Here is a 26,127-nt window from a genome sequence, read left to right as displayed (position 1 = left end):
CTGACCTTAAACCTGCAGTCTTGATTACGGATTGTGCATACGCTTTGACAATATCGTTAACATCACTAATTTAACATTGAAATCATCTTGTTTTTCCGAATCTTGGAAATTATCCATAGGTATGCACAAAAAGGCCAACAAAAATGAAATAATTAATGTTAGGCCAATTACTATTACATGCATTTTCTCTAAAATATTCGAGATTAATGAAAAAAAGATAAATATTTATATAAGTAATTGTCTGTTATATCAGCAGCACGAATTTCTGAAGGGTAGATATGTATATGGTTACTATTCCTGTGGTAAAAATTTCTTGTACTAGTGAACAACTGGATAAATTAGGTCAAGTAGATGCAGTGTACACAGATTTTATTAAGGCCTTTGATATACTTGACCATGAAGTCCTATTGGTGCTAAATGCTCTTTATAGTATGAGTCAATGGTATACGGGCAATAGCTCTTTCCTAAATGTAATGTTATGGTATTCTGTAGGAAAAAAGTCTAATCTTATTTGACTGTACTCTCAATGATACGCCCCTAAGTAGACCTGACTGCATAAACGATCTTGGATTAACTATGCTATTAGTATTTACAAACATATAGAGACTGTTATGTCGTCGGCTTTTAAAATTTACGGTTTTATTAGGAATTCTAATACTTTTGCCAATACTTTTATTTTTAGATGTATGTTTTTGTGTTTTACTCACTTCTGTCAAGTTCAACATGTATTAAATGAATATATAAAATAAATATAATTAAAAAAAGTATTTAAAGTAAATCATGCGAATATTTTGTGGAAAGATTCACTCAAAATCTTTCATCTAAATATTAAAATAAAGCACCGATTAGTTTCCATTTTTGTGCTTGTTTTTGTTTATTGTTAAATCAACTAACCGTGTCGACTTAAATTCCATGGCAGGCAACAAAAATAAAAAAATAAATTATGTAAAAAAATATTAGATACAGGTTGTTGCTCCTAGTAACATAAAATTTAGGTACTTATTTCTGTGTATACCTAGTTGAATATTTGAAATTCAATAGATAACGTTTAAGCTTTATTGTCTAGATGTTAGGTACTACTAAAGAATACACAATTTGAAAAAATTAAAAAACGGTGACAGAGCCTTGCATTGTAAATTGCAGAGCAATATTAATTTTGCCGAATTTCGCTAAAGTCTTCGAAATCAGAATAAATGACACAATTAATTTTTTTGGGCATCCCATAATTTCGTTGCTAAAAGGTCTCCAGTTACAAATTTAGCCGTATTTAACGTGTTTTAAATAGATAACAATAACCAAACGGATGTAATGTACACAGGTTTTTCAAATGCCTTTGATAAAATTGAACATGAAATTTTAATTAGAAAACTGCAAAGTTTTAGTTTGCATTCAAATGGGTTAAAGTAGATTAGGTCATATTTATTTTTATATCTAGGAATCTATCTTTAATACAGTAGGGCATACAATGGTTATAATTCTCCTATATATATATATTGCATCACAGGTTCCACAGGGATCAATTTTAAGACTCCTTATTAATTTAAGTGTTGCAATAAATTATAATATATATTGATAATTTAAAAAAAATATTTTTGATTATAAATGATACAGACAATAAGTTAAGGATGCAATATGACTTAAATAATATCTGAGATTGATGTATTGAAAACAAACTGCGTTTAAATATGTATATCAAAATGTAAGATAATTATTAGATACATAAAGTATCATGAGCCAAATTTAATTCCAGTACCTATCGGTGATGATATGTTTTGTAGCAACAAACATAGGTGGTAGCTTACTTTTAACAATCATATACCATTAAAATCAACAAGGGCTATGAAATTTTAAGGATTTATTATTTGAAACTGCAGTAATTTTACAAATGTTAATGTAATTTAAAATACTACTTGTTTGCTATGTCCGCTCTAAGACGGAATATTAATGGTACCAATTTTACAATTTATTAAACACTTGTAATCGAAAGAGTACAGAGTCAAATATTTGTCAAACTGTTTTTTGTTGGAATTTAATATTATAATTTTTATTGTTTTTTAACTTTTGATTTGATTAAAAACAAAGGAAACTATACCTGCTTGATTTTAAAAGAACTTCTTAACCAAAAAGTACTATTTTATAAAAAAAAACTAGAAAAGCAAATGTTAATCAGGCCAGTACGAATTTGCGATCAAAATACAACTTTTTATATCGTTTTGGTGACGATAATGAGAAACCTTGAAAAAAATCTATACTAAAAGCGAACTAAATATTAATATTTTTCCTTGAACATGCATCCGTTTCTAAAACAGCATGAAATGACTATAAACTCCGGCATTGAATATTTTAAATATCCAATTTCCAACGAATCGATACTGTTTGATTTAAACATCCAATTTGGTAGACGCCACGCGAATGGCAAATTCAATATTTTAACGCAATATCCGCCCGTCGATTCTCTACCTTGGGTAAATGAAATACTAAATTAAAAAAAACTTACCTCTCTGATTTCTTTGATTTTGTGTCCAGCTTTTCCGATAACGCACCCCGCCTGGCTCTGGTGTATCATCATGCGCATATCCAGTTCATTTCCGTTACTCAGTCTGGAGCCATTCTGAAAAAGAAAACAGGGCCATAAATCAACGGACGTATCACGGGTGAGCCCAGAAAACTACACTTTTTCGGGGCTATTTTTGGGTACACAGCTCGAAAGGAAGATAAATGATGTCTTCATAGGGGCATCGAAATTTCCTTTAAAACTTATTGTTTTCAGATACCGCGATAAGTATAAAATATCTTAAGAGTCGGTTATTATTCCGAAGTGTATTATCACAAAATATTTATCAAAAAATATACAGAGTGTAATAGAAAGGATATAACAACGCTTCGACCACAAACCCTTGAATAAAAATAAGACGGTTCGCGCGATAAGTAACGCTACATAGGATTATTAGTTATAAATGTCACTTAAGGGGGGCGTTTATATGCGCAATTTTTGGTCCAGCATTTTAGAAAATCTAAGCAAGTTAGAAACAATATCTCTTCAATGTACCAGTTATATAAGTGTTCTTCAGGGTATAAGAAAACTGACAATTTATTCAAAATAATAAAAAAGGACATTTTTAAATCGTATGTTTATTTTATGCTTCCTGAATTTGGCACGCATTTTGAACGTACAGAAAATCGCGTACGGTACTATAAACATAATCACACCCCGCAGAATGCCTTTACGAAACTATTAACACAAGCATTAATCACAACTATCGAGTATCGTTACACATTTGCTGGACAAAACAGGAAAGGCGCATTTTCTGATGTTTACATGTTCTCCGTGATCTTTTTATGCGAAAAATTAAAGGAAGTTGCTCTAGTTCCTCCCTGGACTTGTTCTATCACTGCATGTGCGTAGTCAGGAGGGCTGCTTCAAAAAGTGTTTAGGTTTTGAAATGTTATATCGGTAGGTCGCTGACTGCGTGGTCTTTTTTTTAAGAATCAAACGAAAAAGTGTTTAGGGTTTGAAGTTTTATTTTAGGACTCCATAGAACTTACAGCCCTTATAATATCCCTTTGAAACTATTTTATTTAACATCAATTGTTATTCGAGTATGAAGTATTTCTTGGATGTATAAAGGAAGGGTGTTATTTTTTTTTGAGGCCCCAAAAGTCCCAACCCACTCGACTGTCTCATAACCTTTATTCATACGCATGTGATTATCTATATCTCTAATACTTAATAAAATCAAGTTTTAAGGATTTGCTATTTCTTATAATCTTTGGAGCGTTCGAAAGTTTATATTCGGAAGAGCGGTTCTGTGCATAAAAATAGTGAAAATAAGTTTATATGAACATATAATGTCTAAAATGGTCAGTAATGGTACTCTACGCTTCTCAAAATATAAGAACAACATCCCCGACTCCTCAGTGATTTAATACATTTAAGTTCCAAAGATTTTCATGTTTTAACGGGAATCCATAGTAGATTTCAGAGGCAACAAATCTCATAAGAAAATATTTTTCTTTTAGAAAATGTAAACATAGTTCGAACAAAGACTTATAGCGAAGTAGCTAGCAAAAACAGAGCAGTATTAAAAAAATATTATTTGGAGCTACCACATTTATTGTGTTACGTCTCTGGTGGCGTTAATTTTTGTAGATAGGTAAGGATTACTACTTCATAAATGATTACAAGTCACGTGACCAGTAATTTTGTTTGGAACAATAATTTTATTTCCTTAAGCATAGATAGAAAAAACATATTTTCTTTGTTTTGTAAAATTATTTGTTGATCTCTTCATATTGGCTTCTATAAACATCCAAATCCAGATATTTTGAAATTAACTGCTATCAATCTTTAAAAGTCACACATGTAAATAAATTGCGTTAAATAGATATTTGGTTGCGGGTAAAATAAACAGAGCTCAAACTGCATAGTAAATATGCGCTGCTATCACTTGTCTTTCACTGCTGCATGGTAACCATTACCATTGCTGTAAACACTCTATATTTAGAGGCGAGCTACGAGAGCACAAGTATTCAGTGTTTTTCCAATGAATTTTGCAAGTCGAGTTAAACTGACTGCATAAATTACAAAGGACCCCGCAACTATCCTTATGGAAAACCGGTCCCGGTTGGATGGTACGAAACTTTGCCGAATGATAGTCCTCGATGTGTCTATCAAAAAAGTCCATGGTACCTAAGTCTGAAAAACAACTGTTCTGAAGTTATCGAATCCACGTGCTCGATAACTATCAAGTCCAATGTTTTACGGGCAAGTAAATGCAAATAATTCTTTATAAAGTGACCAAGCTGGCTGTTTTTTATGTATTTTCGTGTGCTGAATGCGAATCCGTGGTCAAAATAGCTTACTGTGTCATCCTTCAGTCTTCAGAAAATCGGTGAAGCACCTACTGAAGAACAGCTATAGCGACACGTACTGCTTGAGCGACATCTTATGTTTTTACGCATGCTGAACACTTATCCGTCATCTGCATATCTGCTGATGACAGATAAACCAAACACCCAGCTTGGTCACTTTGTAAAGAAATATTTGCTTTTACTCGCCCGTAAATCATTGGACTTGATGGTCATCGAGTACGTGGATTCGATAAACTCAGAAGGCTGTAGCTTCAGAACAGTAGTTTTTCAGACCTAGGTCCCATGAACTTTTTTGATCGACACATTGAAAACTATAATTCGGCAAAGTTTCGTACCATTAGACCGGGACCGGTTTTTCCATAAGGATAGTTGCGGGGTTCTTTAACATTTCCATTTTAATGTGGTTCATAAGGCTAATCTATTTAATTATCTATATTCTATACTATAAAAATTCCTAGGAGAGGACTGCGTCACAGAGCCTCCCCCCTCGCTCTAGCCGCTACTAACGAATCATTAATATTGGTGACGTCAAGATTTGGGAATTTTTTGTTACCAGTACCAGTCGCGCAATGTTGGGTTGCATAAGCTCGGGGATCACGTAGCTTGTAAACATTTATTTTTCAGTATCAATAGTGCATCAATAAAAAAATGAAATGCTCTTCTAAGATTTTTATGAAGGCCTGTAATACTTTAATGTATTTTTTTTTGGGCTACGTTAGTAAACATAACAATATTATATTTGCAAAGAAGATTTAATGAATTTACGCGAAAATATTAACAACTGATTAAATTCTATATTTATCTGCACGGTGCATTAAAATAGATAATAATAATGCACAGGAGAGTTAATCTCCGACCAGGAATTTTAACTAAAGTATTGCATTCATGCAGTGATACATGTACCTATATATAATTTAAATTATACATGACCTAACCCAACCTATTTTAATACTAGTTATTCATTTGGCAAAATTTCAGAAAATCTAGTAAACTATATTATGGTTACTGAAAGTCTATTATTTTAACCATGCACATAAGAACTGGACAATACTGATTGCAAAAAAATATAAATACTGCAAATATTTTTTTTGTGTTATAATACAGCCAAACTGGCAGAGAGTGACCTACCAATCTGCAGATACATATTATCAAAGTTATAAGAATCAATGATATTGTAGAAAACAGCTGCTCTGTGGATTAATTACTTGACTAGCATTAAGTTACACCCGCAATATTTAGTCAATCGCTAAGATCATTCGTCGGTAGAGCCATCACACATATACATTTAGTAGTAACAAAAATTCGGTCGTCTCACGTGAGGCATATTGAAAGCGAGACAATTCAGTTTGAAGTTTTGTCAGTCGCGCCTTAGCCACCTGGGCTACCCCAATTCCAGTCCGGGTATTAGTCCACAGAGTAGTTATTTTTTTACGATATCATTAATTATGTTTTTAATAGTCCAAAAAAGTGAAATATCTTTTTTTATTAAAAACAGTTGCCTGTGGAATTATACCAAGTTTTTGAATGTGACACTGTGCTTTAGATTGCAACATTAAGACATGTCATTTAAAAAATAAGAATGTAATCATTACATACATATTTTTTTTTTGATTCTACAATGTACCCGATTTAGCGTAACAATTTTTAAAAAAGGAATTTCTAAATGTATTTCAATGGTTGACACAAAAACGTATTATATTAAGCCTGGATATGCAAAATTATAATTTAATCGAAATTAAAAGGAACAAGATTAAATATTTTGGTTTTTAGAGCGCCACACTGTATTTAAATCTGCAAAACATTTTTGTACAATGTTGAAATTAAGTCTTTAAATGCATTTCTTTACTGCTGTTGAAATGTTCATGAAAGGACTATATAGTCACATAATTTGCCGCTATTTACAAATTTCATTAAGTACGTAAAGTCAAAAACCTTAAAGCCGGCTCTGAACTAATTACATTATTCGATTGAACTAAAACTCTGTGTTAAAGTAACCAACGAGTCGAATGGTAGAGACACATTGATTGCACCTTTTCCCCTTTTGCTCTTAGGTTTAGGTACGAACTAAATTTATATCAAATCCCAATTTACGCGACAATCGTGAACATTACACGCCTGTGTGGGTCAACGGGATGTCTGTTATTTAATCTGTTGCATTTATTGCCAATACATCTAGTACAGCAGGAACTTTGTGGGGCCATTATTGATCAGTTTCCAACAGGGCAACCAGACGTGGATAGAGACTTCACTGAAAATGTTCTACTAGATATAATAACGAATTCATCGAAAACCACATTGATAATAGGAATATTCTTTTTTTTTCTCTTTTCAAGTTTTCAGTAGTTGTAGTTATATATTTTGTTTAAAAATATGAAACAAATTTGATAATAATCTAAAAAGTATATATTTAGGAAAATGCTGCCAAATGTCATTGGTATTTTTAAAAATTTAAGCTGACTTTGTTCTTAATTTTTATTTCTGCACGTAGGTATATACAATATGTTCCATTTTAAACTACACCACACTCGTATTTTAGTACAAAATATTTGATGATTCACCATACATGGTGGTTTTTATCCCGATTTCATGGACTATTGTTTTTAAAAATTTTGCGAAAAATTTTTCAAAACGTATTAGTCATTTGCTAAACTAAATTATCATTTCAACGTACCATACAGAGTGTTAGCTTTAGTATGCACAACTTCTTAAATGCAATACGTATTTGGAAGACCCTATCTGAAGCCAATAATTCATAAGTTATTTTGAATTAAATTTTTGTAATAAAAGTTGGTCTTTGTATAGAGAGACAACAAAATTAGTCACATAGTAAATCTATTGTTTTAAAGGAAAGCTGAAAGGTATTGTTAAAGTAATAATGACAAATTGAATCACTATAATTCTGCATTAATATTTCACTATAATAAACTAGTTTTAAAATTAAACAAATATTGAAGACATGAACATTAAACAAACTATTTTGTTGATAATTCTGTGGTTAATTTGTTTTAAGTTATTATTTGATGTTATCGTTATGTTTACAATATTTACTTAATCTTCTGTTTATTTTTTTTTCTATGGTTTCCATTCCGTTCATGGTTTCTATTTAAAATCCTGTCCTATTTAAAATTCCAACAGGTATACATGTACCCAATTACAGGAAACGCATGAAAAACGAAAGACATTGAAAATAAAAAAATCACAAAAAATACATAAAATAAAATTTTACGAAAGTCCAGAACTAGAGACCGGATCTAGTGTACCCGAAGGATTTTGGTGAGCTCAGAATTAGCCCATCACCCTAGGTTCTCGAGGTGATGGGCCAATCTAAAATCGCGTTAAACCATCTCAAACTACCACTCTTACCCTTCTAAGCGCACTTCGATTTTTTTTTCTAACCTAAAATTGAATAGTATATGAAGCAGATACATGTATATACGCTGTTACATTGGCATGCTAAGTTCATGACAAGTTCATCATAATACGCTATAACCTAAGACACGTTAACCTAAATGCGCAATAACCAGCGAGGGTTAAACCCACGACAGGTTAACCTAAATTTTCCATGTTGTAACGAAATCGCTGAAGCACTAAAGTTCAATCTATCATATCTCTATAGAATAAAAATTAAAAAAAATCGAAGTGCGCTTCGAAGGGTTGTAATTCACGTTGTAATCTGACCCCGAATATGGCGAAAAACCGCAATTTTTTCACTTTGAGGTTAGAATATCTCGAGAACCTAGGGTGATAGGNATGTTATCGTTATTATGTTTACAATATTTACTTAATCTACTGTTTATTTTTTTCTATGGTTTCCATTCCGTTTATGGTTTCTATTTAAAATCCTGTCCTATTTAAAATTCCAACAGGTATACATGTACCCAATTACAGGAAACGCATGAAAAACGAAAGATATTGAAAATAAAAAAATCACAAAAAAATACATAAAATAAAATTTTACGAAAGTCCAGAACCAGAGACCGGATCTAGTGTACGCGAAGGATTTTGGTGAGCTCAGAATTGGCCCATCACCCTAGGTTCTCGAGGTATTCTAACCTCAAAGTGGAAAAATCGCGGTTTTTCGCTATATTCGGAGTCAGATTACAATGTGAATAATTTTTTTTCAAAAATCGCGTTAATCCATCTCAAACTACCACTCTTACCCTTCTAAGCGCACTTCGATTTTTTTGAAAATTTTTTTTCCATAGAGGTATGATAGATTGACGTTTAGTACTTCAGCGATTTCGTTACAACATGGAAATAAACTAAATTTATCCAAAAACGAGATATAGAGTCACAATTTGAAAACACCGGCTCAATAATCTCCATATTTCAAGATTTTCTAACCTAAAATTGAACAGTATATGAAGTAGATACATGTATACACGCTGTTACATTGGCATGCTAAGTTCATGACAGGTTCATCATAATGCGCTATAACCTAAGACACGTTAACCTAAATGCGCAATAACCAGCGAGGGTTAAACCCACCACAGGTTAACCTAAATTTTCCATGTAACGAAATCGCTGAAGTACTAAACTTCAATCTATCATATCTCCATGGAATAAAAATTAAAAAAAAAATCGAAGTGCGTTTAGAAGGGTTGTAATTCACGTTGTAATCTGACTCCGAATATAGCGAAAAACCGCGATTTTTCCACTTTGAGGTTAGAATATCATGAGAACCTAGGGTGATGGGCTCGGATTCATTATCAGCGCACCAAAGTCCTTCGGGTATACTAGGTCCGGTTTCTGGTTCTGAAAATTGTCGGCCTGTGTTATTGATAGATGTCGACATGCTTAAATAAACATGTCAGCAGTAAATCTACAACGTTTAATTTTGTAAAAACTATCGGTATGAATGTCATTCGCTAGAAATTGCATTAAAATTGCTAGCCAATACACGTACCGGTGATTTTATCAAAAGGTTGCTGCGAGATGTATGCACAATGAGAAGACCTTTGTACCAACTTTGAAATCTTGGAACTAAAAAATATAAATTACAAATTCGCTTTTCATTACAGGGATCTCGGAATCGGTAAGAGGTACGAAGTAGCTTAAAAGGGGGCAAAGTTGCGTAATCAGGGGACCAACATTATGCCTCTAAAAAATCAAGGCTAACATGATTAGTTTTCAAAATATTTGAAAAAAAAAAAAACGAAATTTCTGGATCTGGTTCGAGTTGAGGCAGTACAGTATTGCGGGTCATGAAGGCTTGCAAAAAGTGTAATAAAATTTCTAGGGTGGTATTTAAAAAAATGAAGTTGATGGTCCTGGAGAGACGAAACGTTACATATAAAAATTGATTATGCCATTCAATAGAGGGCAAACAGTGGCAATGAGAAAGTGTTCTTCCTTTTTCAATATCACCTCAGACAAGGCCGACATGAAACAAAAACGGATTTCCAAAATTTCGGGTTTTTCAAATATTTGAAAACTAATTGTTGATTATTTAGAGGCATAATGTTGGTTTTTAGAGCATAAGTATTTCTAAATGATTTGATATTTCTCATTGTAAATCCAAGTGTCTTTGAGGCAGAAAATACAATATTATTAAAGTGCTGCCTGAAGTTAAGGTCATTGCCGAAGTAGACGCCCAAATCCTTCACAATATCACACATACTTTTATAGATTCAAGGTGATAATCGTATAGAATACATGATTTTTTTCTAGTGTAGGATACTTGTACTTAGTTCAACAGCAACAACAAAAAGATTTGATGAAATTTGTTTCATACAAATAAAATGGAGCAAATGTAGTAATGCAAATATGATTTTTCTCCCTACTTAATATGAATTATTATAATTCGCAATAAGAAATGAAAATATTTTTTTTTCTAAGTGAACAAATTGTGTATTTCATTTCAATATGGACATGATATGTTTTCTACTAATTTTATGTTCAATTTAATTAAAAATGAACTATAACAATTTATTATTTCATTAGTTGTTTCCACTTAGTGACATATACATTCTATACTAAACTGTTATAATCAGATAAATGATATTTGTTATGTTATTATTATTATCTCATAATTTCAGTTTCACAGATATTTTTAGATACATATGTAAAAAAACATGTTCAGTTGAAACTAAGTTCATAAATTGATGACATTATCGGAAAAAATACAAAAAGCCACTTTCTTATCAACTAAACCGTCAGAAAATCCTTACTTTGGCATAAATGAGTATAATGATTTTTCCTTATCGACTGTTTATAAAATTAATTTTCCGAAACTTTGTCAATTAAGTTTCTAATACGCTTTCGGTACCTGGAGTTGACTTCAACATGCCAATCACAGAGTAAATATCACGTATAAGGAAGGAACAAAGACAAATTCTAATTTCCGCTGCAGTCATTTCACAATTTCAGGGCGGATGTCGAACAGCCTAGTCTCTTCTTCAGCTCGCTAACATCTATTTTATTGTGGATTTTTTCTTTTCGGAGATTGGAAGTCGTTGAAACATAATGCATATTACTTAGTTCAACAAAAACATTTTAGGGAATTTGTTCCAGTTAACACCGATTTTAAAGTAATACTGGCACTGATATCACAAGCGATGAAATATTTTTATTAGAGTTATCAGTAAATTTTGAGAAATATTCAGTAAATAAATACAAAATTTATTACAAGTGCTAATTAAATTCAACCGAAGGGTTTGAAACTTTCAGACATTCATCAAATTACGTGCATATCTTAATTCAATTTAAATAACAAAGAGGCAGCAAAATTTACTACATATTTTAAATTACATTAAAAAACATTTTCTTAACTGAATAACATTGTCGGAACAGAATGACTCATGAGCGAAACGTTGTAACAGTGGTAGATTGAAATAGCTATTAACATGCACCCAACTTAATTATTATTAGCGAGGGTTTTCGTTATGCAAATTTGTACAGGTTTAAAAAAATATTACATCCAGTTGAGGATATCTAATATTTAGGGATAAATAAAAGAACTTTACCGGTTTATTTCTATTTCCAAAACATTTTTAGAGTTTATATGGCTGTTCTGTATAATTTCTGTTGGTACTCTCTCTCAAATACGTATATTTTTTCTTATTGACAATGAAACATCGATGGATGTAACTGCAGATACGACGTCTGTTCAGAAAATAACCGAACTTAATTTCATTTCGCGAAACAGTTCTGGATAGCTTCATTTGAAACGGACTTTAAAGTTTATTGAAGAATTTGCCTTCATGCCATCAACAGTCTAAAAACGGCGTCATGACTTTATTTTCGGAAGAAAACTCTCAAGGAGACAGGTCTGGCGAGTAAGGAGGGTAAGGGAGCACAGTAATCTGATTTTTGGCATAAAACTGACGAATTGACAAAGCTGAGTGCGCGGGAGCATTAACATGGTGCAATAACCATGAGTTGTTTCGCGACAACTCAGGTCTCTCTTGCGGATTTTTTAATGTAATCCTTGTATGACGCCTTGAGAAGAATTTAAAATGCACAATTCCATTAAAGTCGAATGTCAAAAAACAGTGATCATCATTTTGATATTCGATCGAGACTGACATGCTTTTTTGGGGCCAATCCATTGTCATTATTGAACATTTGTTTCAGTGTCGTAGCCGTAAATCCAACTTTCGTCTCCCGTTATGATCCTTTGAATGAATGTTTCATCGTCATTGGATTGTTGAAGCAGTAGCCGGCAAACGCCCACATAATTTCCTTTCTGCTGTTCAGTCATCAAAGCAGGAACAAATTTTGCTAGAAGTTGATGCACACAGTCAAAATTTCATGGCATGTCAGTCAAACGGCGATTTGCACCCACCAGATCTTTGATTTCCTGAATGTGGGAGTCATCACTTCAAGTAGAAGGCGTTACTGATCGAAGTTAGTCTTCAAATGACTGACGACCACTATTAAATCGTAACATTGCTTACGACCCAGAGCATCAAGCTCGTTTCAAAAGTTGAAACGTTTTCGTGAAAGTTTTCCCCAGAATCAGGCAAAATTTTACGTTGTATCGTTGTTCCAGAAAATCGCACATTTCAAAAATCGTCACAACACGTTGCACCGAAATAACAATATCACGAAAACTAAATGAGACATCAACAATGCAAAAATATGTGGTTACAGAGGTTATGCGCAACGCACTACTGCCAACCGCATGTCACTAAATATCTCCATTAACGCACAATTCAAAAAGTTCGGTTGTTTAGTGAACAGACCTCGTATATAACTTTTAACAAATTTAATGGATTTTCAATTTAAAACATGATACTTCCATCAAATATTTAGTTTAGTAAAATTGAACTGAACAGACAAAGGGATCATTAGAGAGGATTGCAGGTTTGAGAAAATATAAAATTTTATCAAATAACGAACACTTTTAAAAGGCTTTTATTAAACTCTGCAATAAGGGTGCTAAAAAGCCGGATTTTCATTCACATCATTTAAGATAACAAAGTGTTTCCACTTTGTTATCCTGACAAATAAAAGGTGTCATACTGTAAAATGGACATCAAGCAAGAAAAATATTATTTTTAATTATGTCAAAGATAGTGAATTTTAACACTTTGCAAATGGCTGAAAATTAGGATGGTCTCACGTATTACATCTACGCAAGTTGCATAAGGAGTATATTTTTTTCCAACTGTCATAACCAGATGTTATATAATCATACTTTAAATGCCGCTGATCACCAATCACTGTCAGGTCTTCCTGCTGTAGTTATGAAGATACTAAATAAAATTTTACGATAAAATGCTTGGAGCGCTGGAACAAAATTATCTAAAGGATAATCAAAACAAAAATGACAAGCGTACTTTTACTTTAATAGCAATGTTAAAGAAACGAAGGACATGAATGGGATCTTTTTGTATTGACAAATACATTTATATATTTATATTATTGTTTTTATTAACAGTTGCAGTTCATACCCATGTCAAAATTTTGTAGACGTGTACCTATATTTTTAGCGTACATATACGTATATGAAATTAATAAATAAATAGCAGGCTAGTGACTATACGGATACTTGTCAAATGTTTGGCCAAAATTTATAGATTATATCATACACATGATGTATGTATAGCAGCACATGATAAATTGATTTAGCGAATATTTTGCAAATGAGGAAATACTTTTAAAAGTATCGATGTGCAGCATACACACGATGCGGCATTTGTTTACGTTTGACAAATTATTGCAAAGTTATTGCAAAGGTGTTCAAATTAGTTGATCATTTCGTTCATTTAAAGGAAGACAGAACATAGTCGGGTAACGATTCTAGACCGTCGGCCAAAACAAGACTTAAAACAATAATTTGTCAGATTGCACCAGCCAACAATATATTTTAAACTTTACTATCAGTACTGGTATTATTAATACCGCACTAATGGGCCATTAAATAATAATTACCATTTTATCCAATTAGTCACAATGTTACAAAGTCAATTTGAAAGTTTATAATTTGGAGCATATACCTAACCGGATTAATAGGACGGAGCAGCAGATTAACAAACTGTTGGGGCTCATCCGAGATATATTTAGCGAATTTCGTGATAATTATCATATGAAAGCTAACTGGGATCATATTTACCAACTCCTTTTAAATCTCACTTAAATAAATGTATCAACTGATAGTGTTTCAAACTACCCATTTAGGCTCTTTTCATACTTTTTTTTTACTTAAGTGGGTATTTTGTCAAAGCGTAAATAAAAAATAAATCACTTCCTAGAATCGGGGAAGGGATATATTCTATAACCTACTTTTGTGCAATTAGAAATATCTCACATTTTGATAAGCTCTACATTTTTGGAAATATTACCTAAAACCATACATAAAAAAAGGAATTTTCCATGTTGAAAATGCAAATTGAAAATGTGGCCCTTGAAACAATACACGCTGTATATTTTGACATATTCTTTAAAGAGTTGCAAAGTTCAAGGAGTCTACATCTCTAGAGTTCCTGTTTTTAAGAGTTGTGTACTTTAAAAAAAAAATTTGAACTTCAACTATTTTTTTTAAATTATTGTTAATGTAGTTTATCATTCTTGAATTTAGAAACAATGAAAAGTTATTAATGATGGTAAATTCATTTGATTTTCTAGATTCTATGAAAAAGTATTTTTAATAATCAATAAAGAAGTGCAGTTTACTATTCATTACATACAGAGTGGTGCAATATTTCGTGTACATGACACTACTACAGATTTGTGGGACCAAATTAAGACGGTTATAGTCTTTCCGATCTCAATTAAAGAACCGAGACGTTGGCAGTATGTACCAGGCTCGGTTGCTGACGCAGCAACTCGGCATTGAAATATCTGAAAAACTTGTTCCCATATTTAATTAACCATACCCATATACAGTTTTGGTGGTCCAGTTGAAGAATAAGCGCGCGGGCAAACACGGCACAAACACAGCCGCACTGGGCGACCTGGCCGTAAGTTAAGTTGTCAACAAATGGCCTAGCAGTGCAGTGCAGCAATGCGGAATTTGGTGTGATTCAGGTAATTTTAATGTATTATAGGCACCTTCTATTAATCATTCATATTACAATTGCGAAAGGGATATTTTGTTGACTAATATCATTACAACATGGCATTTTGGAGATCTTTTGAGAGGGAACAAGCAGAACGAAAACTTTTTTAGGGACGCCTATGGAACTCATTAAATTCTGTTGCTAGGCGTTTTTATACATGTTCAACTGACTTCCAGCCAGAGGGTGTCAAAACTGGCAAAAAATTATATTTTGATGGAAATAACTGTAAAACGTTATTTGACAAATTTAAATTAAATTTGATATAGATGTTACTTTTTGACACATTACATTAACACAAATGCCCAATTCTTTTTCAGGTGAGCTTGCAACAAACCGTTTTTATTTTATCATAAAGGCAAGGACACTTTTTAAGTTTTTCTTCTCTTACATTTTTTAAATTCCTTACAGTTTTCCAGTAATTAATATTACATTAGTGATCACAAATAAACGCATTTCCGATACAAATGTGATTTAATTATCAAAATGTTGATTTATTTAACAATAAAAAATTTTCATTTGTGGGGTTCAAAAACTGAAAATCTATTGTCCTTTTCCGATATATATATGGTCAATATTTAGAAAAATAAATAATCCAATATAAAAATTATTATACTCATCTGAAATGTTTCTGAAACAAATCGTGTTAATTTTTCTTTTATTTAACTGAAACTGGAAATTGAAAATAATTTGCTAGAAAGAACAGTAGATTACAAGTTTCTAAGCTCCATAAGGCAATAGTTAATGTATATTATCAGGTAAATACCATAAGGTCATAATAATTAGATTTGTATGGAAAATGATAAAATAATAAATTACGTGAAAACTGTTACGAATACGAATAAGATACTAGGAGGAAAAACCTGAAAAAAAGTCCTTGCCTATGTGATAATACACGAAGAAAAATTGTAAGGTCATCTGCAAAAATATGAACAAATTCGTTTAAGGGTGAGGATATTTTTTCAACATCTGCAAATGTAATTGCTTCGGTTGTACCAAATTTTATTCAAATCAAAAAAATTAAGTTTAGTTAAGACGTCTTATTCTAACACCTAAAGTCTGTGGTAATTCCATGTATAGGAACACCCTGTATAAAAAAGATTATCTTACAGTTACGTTAGTTGTTCAAATAAAGGTATTGTTAGTAGAAGTCAACATTCTCTAACTACATTGTAGGTTGAACATAAAATAACACACTATGAAAGAAATGTGTAAATAAATATTAGTCATCAGAAAAGACTGTTAATTAAGATAATCTATAATGTATTTGATATAAATATATTTTTTGAATTATTATGCTATGATAAATATTCCTTAATTTTATCTGACCGAAGCTTCTAATTTTATTAGCTTTACAGGAACTGCCAACATCTTTTACAGATCGCCAATCTAGATTCTTGTAACGAAAATCATTTTCCGCAATTCTATTTTTCAATACCGTTTTTTGTACGAAATGCAAAGTACTGTTGTTGACAGGTAATTGAGCGAATTTCAATTATAATTAGGTAACTCACCGCTTATAAGACAGGCATATGTATTGATTTAAAAAAATAAAACTTTGGATATCGAGTGTTTTTCCTTTACAAACGTATTTCCGTATTTATACAGTCTTCTATATTTGCTTGAAGTACAACGTTGTTCAGAAAGTTAATTCTTTATAGATATTAGACAATTTGGAAATATTAGTGCGAAAAAGTAAGATTTTCCATAGGAAAATATTCTGGGAAAATGAAATAGGCAATCATATGCAACAGTAAAGGTTAAATTGACATTATCAATAAAAATATGTTTATTACAAAATATATCATAGTTTGAGAATTGATAAAATGGTGAGGCTGTTTTTTATTAAAAGGTTGAAAATTTATATAAGTATTGTAGTTTCCTACAAAAAATTGTTACAGTAATGTGGAATACATCGTAACATCGAAAGCATTAAAATGTATTTACTTTGTTCTCATCTCTACTAGAGCTAAATTCTAACATAAATAACTGTGAATAATGGAAAGTGGAGTAATCTCAGTCAGGTGGGCAATTCTAATTACTTCAATTCTCTATGATAAATGAAATGTAATCAAATGTAAGTGTTTAATACTTATATAAAGCTTTAAACCTTAAATCCAGCAAATTGTGATTTTAGCGGACAAGTTGTAGTCTCTTAAGCAAAAACAGCATGGAGATTTCATGGATTCAACAGCATGGTTCAAGAAAAATTAAAGAAATAGATGTGAACAAGCTTTGTTCATGCAGTTGGTAGGGATTTACGGGTAGGTCATTGGTTAACTGAAAATCTGTGATAATTACGTAATTTGAGTTTTCACCGAAAAAATGCTTTTGTTCAAAACTATTAGAGTAATATCGATCAAACACATACTCACGCAAGTAAGAAAGAAGAAGTATTGGCGTAGAAATTATTCATTTTGTTAGAGGAGGCGGAAGGTATAGCTCTAAAAAATTAAATGTTTAGACCAAGGATTTTTCGAATTTGTCATTATTAAATCGTTTAATAATCATATTTCTTGCGAAACATGTAATAACAGTTATTTTAAATTTATTGAAGTGTACTGCAACAGTCACGTAATTTAAAAAAGTTAAACTCGAAAATCGTTCGTTTTTTATAATATGGAAGATTTTTTCTTCAAGATGTCACCAGAAATTACAAATAGAGATCGAATGACAAGACCTTAGTCTATTTACTGGTGAGTACCTTTCAAGTAAACCAGATTATATTCTGTAAAACTGACCTATATTTTAATATTTTGTTGTAATTACTGAACTCCAGTATTATTAATTTTAAAAATACCCGTGGCGCTTAATTTGCGGGGTCATTGGTAATGTTGATTTCCAGTATCTCTGTCAGTAGTTGACGTATTTATATACGAATTCAGCACATCTTAACCTTACCAATTAAATAATCAATTAGCTCAAATTTCATCCCTGTCCTCAGAGAGCTTTAACTATTGATATTGGGAGAAACAACTAAGTACTATGCGGACTACAGTCCTGCCCAGCACTGAATATCTAGTAAACAGCTAATATCGTTCACAAGACAGATCGTTTTCGAATTTTGTGTTAAATTTCTATTACAAATAATCACTCGGACTTCCTTCTCTCTCCTTTATTATCTTTTAAAAGTACAACACTATATATTTTTAACAGTTCAATAATTTTTTATATGTCACTCTCTTTTATTTTATTTTCAACTACTTCCTAGCAACATCTATCTTCTTTTTTTCTATACATATATGATATAACAATAGTAAATATGAAAATGTCAATATTGTTCTCAACATTTTGTTAGCTCACATTCGTATGTTACTGCACCTACAAATGTTAATCGTCCTCTGCCTCTTAGTCTTTGTAGATTATATCTCATTCGCCGAGATATTTTAGAACATATTTTATAGCAGTAATAAATTATTTTTTATTATTATTAATCTCATATCTGTTTGAAGTTCTTTCTTGCCGTTTATTTTTCAATTCGTCTGCAATAATAAAACGAAGGAGATATATTGAACTTTATCCTTCATTTGAACATAATCAATCAATTCCTTTTAACTCACAGGTAATCATGATTTAGTGAGAGTAATTTCCATTTCCAAATTTGATTCACTGAAATTTTTTTAGTTGACACAAATATAATCAATAATATACTAGAATAAGCGATAAAAAATTATGTTTTTTTTTTTTAAATCCAGTTATTAAATCACCTTTAATATATCTATAGTTCAGAACGTTAAAAACAAATATTACAGAATCATTCTTGAACAATTACGTTATTTTCTACGAATTTCGTGTCTATCTCATATAGATTTAGTCCATATGAAGATGTACATGTGCTCCAACAGCTGCATTCTTACGATCCGAACCAGATAGTGAAAAACTGAAGGAAAACGTTAAAGTAAAATATTTTATCTATCAGATACACTGCCGCCTTTGTGCAGTTGAAATTCTGGGCGATCTACGTAAATCTCGTTTGAATTTCGACGATTTGACGGTTAAATTCGTCGAGCCGTATATTTGGAACGTGGTTTCCCGTGCAAAATCTTTGCAAAGCGTTTACAAGAGAAGTCTATTCTAAGAAATTCCATTTCATACAATTTCAAAGGGAAAATCGATCCCAGACGAAAGACTGAACTAGTGGCAGATTGTGCTTTTGGCAGACTGTGGAGCAAGATTAATTAATATCACTTCATGTCAGATATATTCTCCAAAATAATAGAATTAATACTTTAGTTATACGAGTATTTTTTATTATATTTAATATGGCGGTAATCCTCATATTATCTTCTTTCTTACACAAACTGTATTTTGAAGGAAACTTACTCCAAATTATTATGTTTTCTTTAATCTTTTTAAATTGTTCAACAGATTTGATGATTGATCTATTTCATCTATTCACATAACTTTTAAAAAGAAAATTGTATTGTTTCGGAACAAATCTTTGAAATGAAGTAGTCTTTCCGAAGTCAGTTGAACATAAAAAAAACGCATGGCAATAAAATTTAATGACTTTCATAGGCGCCCCTAAAAAAGTTTTCTGCTAAAGGTAAAAAATTATAATAATTTGTATATAATGTGTAGAAAAATTTTATATGTTCATTTGGCCAACATATTTTAATTATTTATGTCCTCATCCTATGTTGTAATAATATTATTTCTCCCTTTCACAATTGTAATATCAATGATTAATAGAAGGTGCCTATAATAAATTAAAATTACCTGAATCACACCAAATTCCGCATTGCTGCACTGCACTGCTGGGCAATTTGTCGACCACTTGTCAATGGCTGAGATATATTGCCAGTGAAAAATCATACGTCTAGTGAGCTGGTAGAATAATTTAATTTTTTATAACTTTCGTAAATTACGTTTTTTGTGAATTTTGACCTGTTTTTTGAATTTCCCCGAAAACTCAGACCCGTTGGGCCAAATCTGAAGGAAGATTCGGATTCAGCGGAAAAAATACATGGAAATGCAGTGGTCTGAATACAAGATCCGATACTTTTTTTTTGTGGGGTTGTGATTATTAGATTACAAAAGAAATTGGCATTATTTCTTAAGTTTCCTGTAGAGACGTTAAATTTCGAAACCAAAACTTGCCATAAAGCTGTATTTTGTCAGATTTTTGGCAGGTGTATCGCGTGCGCATCCCCGTTTTGTTGTCGAGCTACTGCTCGGTAGAAAGAGTTCTTGCATCAATCCAGTCAACTACTTTTCCAGTGGAGTACAAATAGGTTTTAAACGAATAATGCTGTTTTATTTTTCTCTGTGTTTCACATTTGTTGTACACTCACCATTTTTTTAGGGTAAATTCTGAATCACCCTCTTTATTGATTTTAATTAATTTAGTGATAGTACAGAGAAATTATTATAAAATAATTATAACATTTAACGTAGAGCATTTATACAGGTCATAAGAAAATAGCCATACCGTAGAACGAAACTTTGAATGAATATTAAAATCAAATTTCTAAGCAATTACAAAAAATTGATAATAATTATAATAATTAGTCAAAACTTGTTTTAACAGAAACGTTTACCACTATTACAAAACTGTTTTAGAGTATGTGAGAAAAGCCTACAGCACATTTTAATTAACATAGGATAATAAAGTTTATTTGGTCGTCAACCTTAACAGTTTATTTATTTAATTTCTAATAAGTCGCCGGAATAATAACCAACAGGTTTCTCCAATGCAGATATGAATTTAATTAACAAGCTTATTACGAAAAAGGGGTGTGACCGTATATGTGTGAAACACTCCAAAGCATACTCAAATATAATTAAAACGAAGAGAGGTAAGCCTTTCATTAAAATGGAAAGAATGATGTCATCCGCTTTACAGCAGTGCAAATTTAAACAACGGCTACTCACAAGACTTTTGACACCGATTTTTGTTTGGAATCCAATATTTGTCATTGGGAGGAAGTTGAATAAAAAGTCTGGAGGTCAATGATATTGATTTATAAGGATATAATTTAATTACTACTAATATACAGGCTGAAGTACATCGTTCATTGACATATCAAGTTGACACCATCTATTTTTACGAAATTATTGTTATTTCATTATGGTATGTGTTAATATGCATTTTTTACAGGTTTACAGGTTATAGTCAGCTCTACTATTATCACGCGTATCACACAATCAGAGATTAAAAGCTTTAGGAAGAATTATGCGCGAAAAAAAAAACAGTTTCTTTTTTCCCTAGAATTCTAAAGGATAAAGAAAACCCGAAAATATTCTTAGTCTATTCATTATTTCTAAAGTTATCTTAAGTTTAGTGAAAATTCTTAATCGTATTATTGAGATATATTATTTTTGCAAAGCGAAATGAAATTCTGAGAATTATTTATCGTTTTGTTTTTGTATTTAATTAAAGCCAAACATTTGAATATTTAACATGATGAGAAATGTTATGACGTATATATCCTTACAATCGAATTACGGTAAAAAAATACAAATGGTAAGACGAAATTACATTCAACTTGTGTTTATTTGTGTAATTCAATTTGGAATAATAAAATAAAATGGGAAATTTTCAAATGGAGTATGTTTTTTTAAAATCTTTTTTATTTATAAAATACGATACATTTTCAATACAAGAGATAAAAAATACTAGTAGCATATAAACAATGAAATATTTCTACTTTGCAATACAGCGCATATAACAATCTTACGCATTTTGATAAATTATGACATTTTACTATTAACATTTCAATAATTTCAGTATATTTTTTAAATATTTTGGCTGCAATAACATCGTATCACAGTTTAATACTACATATATCAAATTGTATTATACTTTCATAAATGCAATCGCTTTAAACCCTTGTCTGATAAGGAACGTTTGTATTCTCAAAAGTGCATCATGTAGTACTCTACTTATGCACGTAACTAAATCATATTTAAACTTTTCCACGCGTAGCTTGTAGATAATCAAAAATACGTAAAAGTTTTTTGCAAAAAATGTCTGTCGATTAGTTGATGCCCTCGAACGGTGTGCGGAGGTTCTGGCTCCACAATCTTCTCTTCAACAGTTTTTTTCCTACTTTTGCTATTTTCTATTCTAATTCTCAAGCACTCATACTTTCTTTTGGTTACAAATTTTCATTTCTATCCACACTGTTTTTCATTCGACATTTTATAGGTTAAAGCAATCAGCTGTGCGAGCGATTGTATAGCATCGTATACCTATATACATGACAAGGACTGCCAAATAACACTCGTGCGCTGTTGCCAAGTTTCTGCTGCAATTTGTGTCATTTATTTATAAATTTTGGGTAAAAAAATAACAATTGAAAGATGGAAATATACAGGGTGTCCTTTTCATGATTCAAAAAAACTTCTATGCAAGTTCCCCATGGAAAAATAATAGGGGTAGTTCATGTAAAGTTTTTTTCTTAGACGCTCTGTTTTCGAGATATAGTGTGTTGAAGTTGTTACGTTCCAAATGGTTTCCCTTAATTATCTAAAAATCGGCTAAAGATAAAAACGTCAAAATTTATACACAAGTAAACATCAACTGTGCGTTAAAGATGATGTGCCAACGGTTTCTTTCTGAAATGCAGTGTCGCCGATAGAGTAATTGAAGGGGTACAATCGAAGAAAAAATATGTTAAAAGTCAAAATTTATTACATTTCTAAACGGTTCTGTAAATTCTAAAGGATACTACAAAAAAAGGTATACTTGTCGAAATTCGGTAGCATGTACCATTTTCGAGAAAAATGAAGTTGCATTTTGTAAACTACTACACTACCTTTACTAAAATAAACAATTGTTGAATAGACTGAATTCTTGATGGACATGAATGCTTAAAAAAAGTGATAAAAACCGAAAAATATTAGGAAACAAACTCGGAGACATACATAACAAAACAGCTGCACAATTAAATAAATGTGCAAACTCGAAATACTACAGGAGATACTGAAATTGTCCCCCATTTCTATGCAACTTCATTTTTCTCGAAAATGGTACCTGCTACCGAATTTCGATAATTACACCTTTTTTTTGTAGTATGCTTTGGAGTTTACAGAATCGTTTAGAAATGTAATAAATTTTGACTTTTAACATACTTTTTCTTCGATTGTACCCCACCAATTACCTTTATCGGCGACACTGCTTTTGAAACATGAACGGGACACCCTGTATAATTATAAGTATTTTAAATTCGATTTTATTCAATATCTACAAACAAATATCTCAATCTACTTACTTTCTAGTCAAAGAAAATTTGTCTTTGCATTAGCAGCAATGATTATTTAACATGATAAGTATAGGGTCCCCCGCGTACTGCTTCAAAAACCCCCCTCCTCCCCGATGAAGCACCCGACCTTCCTTCAAAGTACGCAAATTTTTACCTTTTTTTAATCTAATTTTTTTTATCAAAGAACGATAAGAATGTCTTGTACAGGCTACTTTGAAGCTTTCAAAAAATTGCTTTATTTCTTAAAGGTGGTCAACGATATAAATATTTGACTTTCAGATCCTGAAACCAGAAACTTCAAGTTTCAATTTGTTTGTTTTTTTTTTGTTATTGCTACGTCCATTTTTCGCCAAATTACAGTTATTTGAAAACTGTCGAAGAATTTAGGAATTTTTTGTATCCTCTAATTTTTGTGACTACAGTAGGATCGTATCCGATGCAAAGTAGAGCAAAAAATTGTGGCTTTTTATTCAAAGGAAAATCGTCATCAATTTTAGGACGCGTAAGATGAACCATTTCAAATTTAAAATGAAATTGAATATAAAAATGTACGAAGTGGTCGATTATACGTCAAACACTAACCTTGGTCGTAAATCAGAGACCTCCAAAAAACAAATAAACAGTGGCGCGTACAGAGGTAAAATATAGTACATATGTGGAATTTAAAAAACAAATTGGATTTATAATAAATTACATTTAAAATAAACAGTTTATGAGAATAAAGCGATTTTTGTAGGAACAGCGGTGCTAGACGTGAACTGATCCCTTCATCCCTTTATAATGCACAAAGAAATTATTCAATTTCTAAACCCCTTCAAACTGTAATGCACTGGATCCCTTGACGGCCAATGATTTATTACTTTGCATCAAATATGATCCTACCATAGTGTATATTATTTTCGTATTTCCCGAGGTTTATTCCAGTAAAATATATCTGGAAATATGCATTAATCACTGTTTTCCAAGTGTTTTTATGAGTCTCGTCAATTTTTCTAATTTTTTGGTTGGAAAAATATACTTCTTTTTTCTATTTTTCAATCGACAAAATTATTATTTAATTTCTATTAAGCCTATATGCTTGGTAATTTTTTCATTTTTAATATTGATTTATTAAAAAAGCTAAGTAAATTAATATTATTTGTATAAAGAGATTCACATTTTACTACAAGAAACCTTAAACTTCAATAAATGCGCTTCATATGTACAAATCAAAAGATAATTACTATATGACTTTAAAGTCAATAATTGGCAAATTATAAGATTATACAGAAGTGACCGAATTCTGTTGAAAGTCATGAAAAGTATCGTAATTAACGATACTTGTTGACCTCAAAAATAGAATGAATTCATTATTATTTGGTACCTATTTTGCGCATAATTAAAATTGCATGAATATTTACAAATTTTTTTACATATGTGTTAAGTATTTGAAGATAAAATTCAGTGAGGAAGTGAATACTGCAGACACAGATAAATCATTTTATTCTTTACATAATAAAAATGATAGTTGTGTTATTGATAGTCACAGGTAACTAACTAAAAAAAGATATTATCCTCTTTAACGGTGAAATTACTAAACTTAGAGTCGTTACCAAAATATATGCGGTTCTACTACATAAAAAAAACACCCCANAATAAGCATTATCCCCCAAACATGAAAAAAATCTAAGCATTCGTTTATAAGTTATAATGAAAATTCGAGAAAAAAAAAATATATTCAACACCCTGTATCTCGGAAGAGAAGCCTTCTACGACATATGTTTATAGGAACTTTTCTTTTTAAAAACATGCGTTCTATCTCCTGTTAAAGTTTGTCTACAAAAAACTGACTCACCCTGTATATTATTTCGGTAATTCCCGAGGTTTATTGCAGTAAAATATATCTGGAAATATGCATTAATCACTATTTTCCAAGTGTTTTTATTATGAGTCTTCAATTTTTCCATTTATTTCAATTTTTCTAATTTTTTGGCTCGCTTTTCAATCGATAAAATTATTCGATAATTTCTATTAAGCATGTTCTATATGCTTGGTTATTTTTTCGTTTTTAATATTAATTGATTTATTTAAAAAGCTAAATAAATTAATATTATTTATATAGAGTTTCGCATTTTATTGCAAGAAATCTTAAACTTCAATAAATGCGATTCTTTTATATAAATAATAATAATAGACTTATATTTGTCCAATTTTATCAAAAATTTCACTGCACATTTTGTTATAATCAGTTGACGTTATTTAGCTAAACTGGAAGATTGGAAGATTTGGCAGAAGTGACCGAATTTGGTAGGAAAACATGAAATATATCATTAATTACGATACTTTTCATAATTTTCTACCTAATTCGGCTACTTATGCAAAATCTTCACCACAAAAATAGAATGAATTCATTGTTATTTAGTACCTATTTTGCGCTTAATTAAAATTGCATGAATATCTACAGCATTCTTTACATATGTATTACGTATTTCAAGATAAAATTCAGCCAGAAGGTGAATACTGCAACACAGACAAACCACTTATTCTGTACATAATAAAAATGATAG

General features: G+C 31.1%; 1 protein-coding gene across 5 annotated transcripts in view; it reads right to left on the bottom strand.

The window, feature by feature from the left end:
* Nucleotides 1–26,127, bottom strand: part of LOC108909242 (heterogeneous nuclear ribonucleoprotein K) — a 231,069-nt gene that overhangs the window by 30,011 nt on the left and 174,931 nt on the right. For all 5 annotated transcript variants that reach the window (XM_018713505.2, XM_018713504.2, XM_018713503.2 and 2 more), the window contains one exon: nt 2,498–2,611. In XM_018713505.2, the coding sequence (XP_018569021.1) occupies nt 2,498–2,611 (114 nt within the window). The remainder of the gene's footprint in view (nt 1–2,497; nt 2,612–26,127) is intronic.

Source organism: Anoplophora glabripennis, unplaced genomic scaffold (genome assembly GCF_000390285.2).
Source record: "Anoplophora glabripennis isolate ALB-LARVAE unplaced genomic scaffold, Agla_2.0 scaffold431, whole genome shotgun sequence".
In the NCBI taxonomy this organism is placed as follows: Eukaryota; Metazoa; Arthropoda; class Insecta; order Coleoptera; family Cerambycidae; genus Anoplophora; species Anoplophora glabripennis.
Note: the sequence above shows the minus strand (reverse complement) of the source record. Positions and strands in the feature narration are given on the sequence as shown.